This window comes from Condylura cristata, unplaced genomic scaffold (assembly GCF_000260355.1).
Source record: "Condylura cristata isolate star-nosed mole 26May11 unplaced genomic scaffold, ConCri1.0 scaffold00021, whole genome shotgun sequence".
NCBI lineage: Eukaryota > Metazoa > Chordata > Mammalia > Eulipotyphla > Talpidae > Condylura > Condylura cristata.
Window position 1 is genome coordinate 30564700 of NW_004567122.1, and position 10757 is coordinate 30575456.

Sequence of the window (10757 nt, forward strand, 5' to 3'; positions counted from 1 at the left end):
CTGAACAAATTTTCTTTGTTCCATTGTATCTTCTTTGCTCCTTTGTCAAAAATTAGGTGTCCATAAACTTGTGGGTTTATATATGGGTTTTCTATTCGAAGATTCATATTTATTTTTATTTATTTATGCATACCAGAACTGGGTTGTAGGCCAGAGGGGTAGGGATTGGGGATGAGAGGCTTCACCAGGGACAGAGTGAGGAGCAGAACAGGCAGACCTACTGAAATACACTGCTTAGGGGAGCAGCAGGCAAAGCCGAAGAGGTCTGCTGGGACTTTTTGGGAAGGAGTAGAATGCTGCAGTAGCTGGCAATAGCTTAATAGTGCTAAGACTTTAACCCCTGTGCCACTAATTCACATAATTTCATGAAGTAGATGATGTCATTATATTCATTTGTTCAGATGAGGAACCTGAAGGTAGAAGAGACTGATTTTCCTAAACACTTGCATATAAATGAAATAGTGAGCCAGGATTTGAATGAATCTTCCTGACTAAAGTGCCTGTATCTTTAAGCACCACTTAAAAATATCTCCTAACAGTATATTAACAGAATATACTAGTCATATGCACATATGCAAACAGCAGGACTCCCCTTTAAATTAGATATTCAATATATGTACCAAATGCAAATTTTAAAAGGGCCATCCCAACACTTTTAGTTGTCATCCTCACATTTCATACAGAACTGTGCCGTTGCCTGACTGGCTGAGAGACTGCATCCCACATAAGCCATGATATTCCACTTTTAAAAAAAGATTTATTTATTTATGCATATAAGAACTGAAGTGTAGGTCAGAGGTGCAGGGAGCTGAGAGGATTCACAAGAGAAAGAATGGGGCGCAGAACATGTAGATTGATTGAAATACACTGCTGAGGGGAGCAGCAAGTGGGTCAAGAGAGGTCTGCTGTGCCGTGTAAGTCACCTCCTTGGCCAGGGATCGAACTCCTGCTGCAGTGGCTGTGGATACCTTATAGTGCTGAGACTTAACTCCTGCACCACCAGAGAGGCCCGGTGTTTTCACTTGTTTGAGAAAATCTTACTTTTTGAAAAATCAGAAATACTACTTCTGTAATAGAAAATCATTTCAGTGGGTTTGTGTTTAAATTGGTACCAAAAATTTCAACTTAGCTTAAATCTCACCTCTTCCAGGAATCTCTCCTAAGACCCCCCCCCTTCTGTTCGTACTTAAATATTCCCTTTGAGTATCTCAGAGCACCTGTGCAAAAACTTTGTCTTACCATGTATTACTCACTACAGTAATTCTTGCTTGTCATCCTTTTAGTGTGTAGCCTCCTGGGGTGGCAGGTAAAAGGCCTTATTCAATTTTATATTCCTAATCTGGTATACAGTGCCTGCCCATAATCCGTGTGTGACAAACAACTATCGAATTGATAAAGTCAATGACTGCATGGCCACATGACTGGCCTGTCTGAAAGGAAGAAATCCAGGTCAAGTTACTTTCAAAGGAAATTGTACACTTGATGATAAAATAAAATTGTATACTTATTAACACTAATTTTTGTTCACATCAGCTAAACTGAAAATGGAAGAAGTAACACAAACAGGAGATAAGAACATTCTACTTGTCGTTTACTCTGACAAAATTTTCAGTTTCTGGGAAAAAGGGCTGTGTAGACACCAGATTCTCAGTTCTGACGCCTGGTGGCGATACAGGCTAAAAATCACTAAGGGGAGGAGGACCCCCGCATTTGCCGCAGACTCCATCTTTAAAAACACAAACCCTGAAAGATGCTGGAAATAGATGCGATTTGGGAAACGTCAGCCCGGGGCTCAGATTTTAGATCTTTCTTCCAATGAATGGGAACTAGACATAGCTGATGTGACCCTTCTGACAAGACTTCCGAAGGCTTCTTTTGTTAAAGGCAACGCGCTCAGAGGTGATGAGAAAATTGTGTGAGAGAAAATCTGGCAGAAAAGGCAAGTGGTGAATTTCTCGTTTCTTCCTGGGCGCAGCGCTGGCGGCCCAGGAAAAGGAAAACTACTCTTCTGTGGCTAGAATTTCTGGAGAGTTAGTGCGGGTGCCCGAGACGGGGGCGCCCGCGTGGAAGGGAGAACTAACGCAGCAGGGCGGTTTCCAAAGAGAACAAAGAATATTTTCCATCCACAAAGTGAAGAGCTTTCCGCGCCAGAGCAGGAAACCAGACCTATAGGAACTCTGTATTTGCAAGTGTATCTCTCCCGTAAACTTTCTGTTTTCCGAGGGTGAGGGGGTGGGAATGAGTCTGAGATGTTCTTTGAAAATTCCTTCTGAACGTTTTAGAATGTTCAGGGGAAAACGCAGGAGATTTAGATGGCTTTCCATCGTTGGAATCACACGGCCAGATCAATCAACATTTTCACAGCAATATTTATACCACGCAATAGTGGGGTAAGTAATTTGCCCGTCTGTGGCTGGGAGGAGGAACGCGGTATGAACACCCCAGGTAAGTTTCACTCCCGGAGAAAGGAACGGTAGGTATCCACAGGAGTCTGGGACGTCCTCAGTCCAAATCTTGACACAATGACAAGAGCAGAGACACTCACCCCTCAGTACCATGGGTGTGGAACTCTGCTGAAGATTTAATAAACATTTAATCTCAGTAAATAATTAAGAAACAGCTCAGTAAACGCTGCAGACTCACTGAGTTCTCCAACCCCTGGAGAGTACTCACTATTTAAATACTTAAAATATTGCTGATATCCCTATTATAAACATCTACTGCAAGAAAACTACAGGCAATTTCAGGGTTCCCTGACAAATACTCAGGTAAATTTACAGTGATGGTAGTTTCAGAAATAACTTTCTTTGTGTGAATGGTGTTGGCTGACAATTCCATAAAACTGGTCATGTTCACTCTTTACCAGCTCTGGAAAGACTTTCTGGAAAGACTCCAGAAAGACTTACCATGTTTAAGGATCATACTATTCCATGGAGTAGTATCAGCACTGGAATAATAATAATAATAATTCTTCCAGAATTATTTTTCCATTGAATATTAAAAGTATTTCACATTTTGCCAATCCAGTGCAGGACAGAAGATACTTACAATATCACTTTATCACCAATGAAATTGGAGTCCTAGAAAAATCACAAGACAGTAGGTAGAGACAACTATTATCCTCTCCATTCTTGATTTTGGGCACTGGGAAACATCCTCTTACTGAATAACAATTATCAGTGTCTTCTCTTATAAGATTTATTTTATTTATTTATGCATACAAGTGCTGGAGTATAAGCCAGAAGTGGGAGGTGGGGGTGAGAGGATTCACTAGAGACAGAGTGGGGAGCAGAACAGGTGGATCTATTGAAATACACTGCTGGGCCCTTTCTGGTGGCACAGCAGGTTAAAGCACAGCACTAAGAAGCTAAAGCCACTTCCTCATGAGTTTAATCCCACCTGCCCCGGAGGTGACCACAAGGTGAGGCAGACCTCTCTCCTGACCAGCTCGCTGCTCCCCTCAGCAGTGTACTTCGTCAGTCGTCCTGTTCTGCTCCCCACTCTGTCTCTTGTGAATCCTCTCACCATCCCTGCATCTCTGGCCTATACCTCAGTTCTGTATGTACAAATAAATAAATCTTAAAAAAAAAATACACTGCTAAGGGGATCAGCTGGTGAGACAAGAGAGGTCTGCTGCACCATGTGGGTGAGCTCCTTGGCCTGGGATAAACTGCTGCAGAGGCTGCAGATAGCTTCTTACCACTGAGACTTAATCCCTTGCGCTGCCTGGGGAGGCCCCGTGTCCTTTTATAGCATTACCTTCTGTAGTGTTTTCCTCTGAAGCACTGCTGATTGTCCATTTACAATCGAAAGAATTGATGACTGAGCTATTTTCCTCTCACTTGCTTCACAAAGGTCTTTGTTTAGAAGTGTAGCCTCTGTTAAGTACAGAAAAGAAATGCATTTTTTCTGCCTATGCTTAATTTCCTTTGACTTCCTCAAAAGTAAGTTACTGCTCAACTTTTAGACTGTCTTAGCACATATCTTGAAGCTCAGCAGTCAGTGTCTGTAACTTCTCAGGGGGAAGTCAGACTGTTTGTTTTATTTTATTATTTTATTTTGTTGAGGTAATGTTGGTTTATACACTGCAATGATTCAAAAGTTCATTTTCTGCTTTTCCTGATATTTCACAGATGATGGCTGATAAATTGTGAGTCTACTTTTTAGCAAGACTTCTTCATCTACTAAATTCAAGTAACTATTTTAGTAATATTACATACTCTTTGTTTGAAATGAAATTATTTCAGTGAAATTAATAGCAAAAAATCAAATACAGATATAAAAATACAGGGGAAAAAACAATTGTAGAAAAAAATGAATGTTTCTTCCATTACTTAAAGTCTAATTCATGGGGTTATTGTATAGCTTATTTACTACAATGCTACAATTGTTATTTGTTAAACTTTACCAAGTTATTTATTAAATGCCAAAAATAATTTGTTATTTTGCAGTAATATTCCAGCATCTCCAGTACATGTTCTATCAGGAATGTGAACATGCAAAAAAAAAATCTCTTTGCTTTGTGTCAATGTAAACAAAACCCTCTAATATGGTTCAGAATGATCAAAAGTAGAGGATACAAAAGCATATTTCTCAAATGAGACCTACTTGTTGCTTTTAATGTATAGTAGTTGCAGAAAAAATTAAAATGACATTATTTAACTGGATAGGTATAAAAGATTTATATATATATATATATATAAAGAATATATATGAAATATTTGATATTTTCATTCATCATTCTGAAATATTTTTTCTTCTTTCTGGAGATTTTGAAAAACTAAGAAAGCTCAGAGCATGGCACTGCAGGCTCAGGTATTGATTAAACCAAATTCTAAATACAATACTCTATGTGCCATATTACCTATTCCAACAGTGAGAGTTGTACTAGAAGGCTGAGACTTGGTGGTATAAGCAACAGAAAAAAGGCTAGTGTGCTCAGACTTTGTGCATGTAGTATTTGCTGAAAGGTATTAAAAGAGAGAATAATAGGATACTTATAGCCCTATCTAAAGCAAAATCTGACTTTAGCATATACTGTTGAAGTACTCAACCATAGGACTACATTCCTACAGAGTTCTGTTTCACAGGCCCCGTAGAATAGTTTCAATTCCTTCCTAATTTAGCAGGGATTTGGACACAAGTTGGGGAAGGTATGGGCAGTAGTGAGGGGAGTAAGGGGGTAATTCATATTTCTGAAGATAAAGATAGCATTTTGAAATCAGCAGACTTGGGTCAAAGTTGGTATGCAGATCCAGTGAGACATAAATGCTGAGTTTTCAATTGCTAAATGAAAATCCTTTGTATTTTTCCAAGTTGAGTTGACACTATACAGTCCTTCATAGCTTGAAGACAGAGGATACACAGATACATTCTGAGAAGGCCATTGTGAGGTAGACTTCAGAGCAAATTTAGACAAATCTAGGTGGTATCACCTACTAAACATACACAGCCTATTAGGACCACTAATTTATTTGTCCTTCAACTGAGCATGACTGCAAATAACTATTCATTAGTGAGTTCTTGGACTTCGGAATCCTGCCCCCACCAAAAAAAAAAAAATCCAGTAGAGCATACCTGTAGGAACCAAGTCTATGAAGCAGAGAGGCCTGCTTCTCATTCATTAGTACAGCTAGAATCCTAATCCCCATTTCTGTTCTTTACAACTGCCAGGATAATGTGACAGGAAATATCCCGGATGGAATGGGCTGATTTCTCAGTGGAAAGAAATAGGTTGAGGATAATGTGGCCATAACAGTAACTACTGGTAGATTACCATACAGACCCAGAGGGCCTTTACCAAAGTTGTGGGTTCCCAGTGATGTTTGCATATCTATATTAAAAAGAGTCTTAGAAAAAAAGGTCTTCCCTCCCTAGCTATTATCTTTTCTGTCAAATATTTGGATGTAAGATAAAATAGATAAATATCTTTAAGATTTTTCTGGGCCACTAAAGGTGAAATGAAAATTTTTATTACAATACTTTCACTGGTTTAAAAAGACACCGACTACTAAAATTCATTGATTCCAAGGCAATACTAATGTATAGTATGGGTTCTCAGATTATCAATGATAATAGACTTTCTTGAAACATAACTCTCCTGATGTAAAAGACAGTCCAGCCATATTAGTCATTTTATCATTTATGAACTACATCTTAGCAAACCAGTTTGAGATCGTAGTTAATGTTTTCTGTGTTTACAACCCATTGCAGAGAAAAAAGAAAAAAAGATGTTTTGTGTTTCTAGTACATCCCTTCACCCTAAATTCTTCCATGGAGGTAGACAGGAAAAAAATAAGAATACTATAATCACTACCAGAGATTTGCCCCCCGCCCCGAATGAAAATGAAATAGAATCCTGTCTTTACTTTCACCAAAGTGCTCTTACACATACCCAACATAGAATACAGCCTCAGACTTCATGCTATAGCCACAGGCTTTTAAAAATGCCCAACAACCAATCACTGCTGCCACCCCAGAATGTGTATCTCTCCTTCTGATGAACCTGTTTGCACCGACACCCCTGAATTGAAGGCTTTAAGTGTCAAGTTCTTCATAAGGAAAAGAGATAGTAATGTGGTACTAGTGGTTGATGATAATGCAATTCACTGTTCAGATTACTTTCCTGATGCAGAAAGAGATATGTGATGGTCAAGGTGTTGGCAGCAGACAGATTACATCCAGAAGGCCTTCAAGTGAAGTCTGGAAGTGAACCTGTGAGGTTCCAATTTTTTACACAAAAGTACAGAAAATAAATGGGAACTTTTTAAAATGTTAGGCCAATATTATAGTTATATCATTCATTCCAGTCTTTTGGAAATATAGGGCATAGATGAGTAGATAAATGACACCCGAGGAACAAAATCCAATAAATTTAGAACATAGGACAAGCCACACAACTGATCCGGACACCTAAAAATTTGGTGTTGTGAAAGATGGGAATCTGTTATAAAAGATGACACCAAATACAATCATGAAACTTGACTTTAAAAAAAAAGTTTCTAAGATATTTCTTGTAACAAGTAGTTCAGTACATTTATAAAAGGAATTCAAGTGTGAATGTGTATTTTACTCAAAGTTGAAGAAAATTAGAGAAGGATAATTAATTTTATAACAGGAAGTGGGTTTTACCAAGAATTATGGAATTGTTAATTTTGTCAGGATGATAGTAGCATTGTGGTTATTTGGGAAATGTCCTTATACTTAGTATGTATCTGATGAAATATTTAGAGGTTAAAAAATAGGCATGTGTGGCCTTCCCTGGTGGCGCAGAGGGTTAAAGCACAGCACTGAGAATCTAAAGCTGCTTCCGCATGAGTTCAATTCCCGCCTGCCCCGGAGGTGACCACATGGTGTGGCAGACCTCTCCTGACCCGCCCGCTGCTCCCCTCAGCAGTGTACTTCTTCGATCTGCCTGTTCTGTCCCCCACTCTGTCTCTGGTGAAGCCTCTCACTGCCCCTGAGCCTCTGGCCTGTACCCCAGTTCTGTATGCACAAATAAATCTTTTTTAAAAAAATAAGCATGTGTATAGAATTTTAAAAATGTGGCAAAACAACTCTAAACTTTGGATGGAGGATAGTTATATTTGTACAGTTATTTTTAACTGTTCTATATATCTGAAGCATTATGAATGTTTCTAACTAATAGACAACTTTTAGAGGGGCCTCTGTAGTGGCCTAAGGGTTAAATCTCAGTGCTGCCACCAGGAAGGCCCACTTTTATGGCCTGAGTTCGATCCCAGTTGGAGAGCTATTTCACGTGGTGCAGCACACTTCTCCTGTTTTGCCCACTGCTTCCCTCAGCATTGTATTTTAGTAGATCTGTCTGTTTTGCCCCCCCAATCCCCACCCCCCACTCTGTGTCTGGTGAATCCCTTACCCTCCCCCACCCACACAAACTTCTGGCCTGTACTCCAGTTCTTCTATGCATAAACAAACAAACAAACAAACCTTAACATAATAGACTATTTTAGAGCAACTTTTGATTTTACAAAATATTGAGCAGCTAGTACAGAGTTCTCATAGACACACTTTTTCCTTTTTACAGTCTCCTTTCATATTAACATCTCACTGGTGCATTTGCTGTATGTAATGATCTGTTGTTGTGAACTAATGTGCAGACAGATAAGGGTTCACTCCTTTGTGTTCTGTGGTTCTGATAAATGCATAAATGGCATGTATCCCATAAATAAAAATTTCAGTTCCCTAAAAAAATTTGATTGTTCCTTCCTCCCCAAAAAAAACTCATTGATCTTTTAAGTGTGTTTTGCCTACTCCAGAATATCACGTAGTCGCAATTATTGAATGTGTAGCCTTTTAGACTGTTTCTTTCCCTAAGCAATATGCATTTACTTTTTGTGCATTTGGTTTGTGGCTTGATGGCCACAGACAGTCCCAAAAAACTACAATATAGATACATAGTTTGACATCTGATTTAACAAATCTTCTCTAAAAAGACATCTTAAAAGATATTTGGAGACATCATTACTTACTGGGTATTAACAATGCTATATATTTGTTAACATTGCTATATATGACCACTGAGTCAAGGTTTTGTTTTTAAAAAGCTTGTTTGTTAAAAAAGAAAATAAAAATACTATTATATTCAAAAGAAGAAATGCTCCAGCTACTTTTGGAGGTTTTCATGTTGTTCAAATGCATGGAAAACATGAGATGGGAACAATGCAAGAGAGAAATATGAATGAGGAGAGTATTTCAGCATCCATGGGAGTGTTCTCATTTGAATGCTGTGTTTTCCCTGCATCTCTATACTTTTCTGTTGGACTTGAGTTTGAAGCTGGTAACCTAACTACCAATGAATTGCCTCCGTGACCAGCATCTGAATAAAACTGAGAAGTATCTAGCCAAGGTCTTCCTTCTCTTCATCCTAGGACTGAAGTTACTCCCTACAGTTTCTGTGTTGATTTTTTTTTTTTTACCAGTTTAAGAAAAGACATTTGATTTTGTGAGGAAACTGGAATGGAAATTTGTCTATGCCTGCTATGTCGTTATGGATGCAATGAAAAGGCCTTTGGGAGTGCAGATAAGGCTTCTATACATTGACGGCCACTACTTGAAAATATTCTATTTAGAGTGCCAGCTGCCTGAAACGATTGGGATTTTCTTATTTCTGAGAAAATTCATACTCAGAAAGGACGCGGGGTGGCGCTGCAGCCTTAGAATTCAAAAGAAGACAATACCACCAGCCCGCACTCCCCTGCCAGAAGCACTGCTACAACCGCGAGCCGGAAGGGAGACTGTCAAAGGCGGTCTCTCGGGGTGCCGGGGCCCGAGGCAGCTCCTCTTAACCCACGGTCTTCGAGATACCGGGAGGACACAGGCAGCGACAAGCGAGCCCGAGCTGGATAAGGTTTGCTGGGAGACCAGAGGCGATGGAGGCCAGAGAAGGAAAGGAACTCTTTCTGAAACAAAGGCAAGTCTTTGTATTTTTTGTTTTGCTGGGCGTAGCTCAATCTGGTTCCGAGCCTAGGCACTATTCAGTGGCTGAGGAAATGGAGATTGGCTCCTTTGTGGCCAATTTGTTAAAAGACCTAGGATTGGAGGTAGAAGATCTAGCTGCGCGGGGTGCTCGGGTCCTTTCCAAAGGGAAAAAAATGCATTTGCAGCTCAATAGGCAGACGGGAGATTTGTTATTAAATGAGAAACTGGATCGCGAGGAGCTGTGCGGCCCTACAGAGCCCTGCATACTACCCTTTCAGGTGTTACTGGAAAATCCCTTGCAGTTTTTTCAGGCCGACCTACGGATTAGGGACATAAATGATCATCCCCCTGTTTTCCTAGACCAAGAAATAATTTTGAGAATTTCAGAAAGTATCACTCCCGGAACTACTTTCTTAACAGAACGTGCCCAGGATTTAGATGTAGGAAGTAACACTCTCCAGAGTTACATGGTCAGCCCCAATGCCCACTTTCACCTTAAATTGCAAGACAGCCCTGAAGGCATAATACCACAGTTGGTGCTGGACAAACCACTGGATCGGGAGGAACAGTCAGAGATCAGATTAACCCTCACGGCGCTGGATGGTGGGACTCCACCAAGGTCTGGTACTGCCCTGATCCGCATTGAAGTCGTGGATGTCAATGATAATGCCCCCGAGTGTGCAAAACCACTTTATGAAGTGCAGGTTCCAGAAAACAGTCCTGTTGGATCTCAGGTTGTCATGGTCTCTGCTAGGGATTTAGACATTGGAGCCTATGGAGAAATAGCTTATTTTTTTTCCCAAGCCTCTGAAGACATCCGCAAAACTTTTCGAATGAATGCAAAGTCAGGAGAACTCTTTTTAACAAAGAAGCTGGATTTCGAATCCATCCAGACGTACACATTAAATATTCAGGCAACAGATGGTGGGGGTCTTTCTGGAAGTTGTGTGGTGTTTGTGCAAGTGATAGATTTGAATGATAACCCGCCGGAACTGACCATGTCAACACTTAATGGTGAGATCGCAGAAAACTTGCCAGAGACCGTAATTGCTGTATTCAGTGTTTCAGATCCTGACTCCGGAGACAATGGAAGGATGGTTTGTTCTATCCAAGATGATCTTCCTTTCTTCCTTAAACCCTCTGTTGAGAATTTTTATACCCTAGTGACAAATACACCGCTGGACCGAGAGCTGACATCCGAGTACAACATCACGATCACCGTCTCGGACATGGGCACCCCCAGGCTGCAGACCCAGCACAACATCACCGTCCAGGTGTCCGACGTCAACGACAACGCCCCCGCCTTCAGCCAAAGC

General features: G+C 40.3%; 1 protein-coding gene across 1 annotated transcript in view; it reads left to right on the plus strand.

Moving 5' to 3' along the window:
- The first annotated feature begins 9269 nt into the window (after positions 1-9269).
- Positions 9270-10757, plus strand: part of PCDHB3 (protocadherin beta 3) — an 8834-nt gene continuing 7346 nt past the window's right edge. The window contains exon 1 of the mRNA XM_012727761.1: positions 9270-10744. Coding sequence (XP_012583215.1) covers positions 9393-10744 — 1352 coding nt within the window. The 5' untranslated portion in view covers positions 9270-9392. The remainder of the gene's footprint in view (positions 10745-10757) is intronic.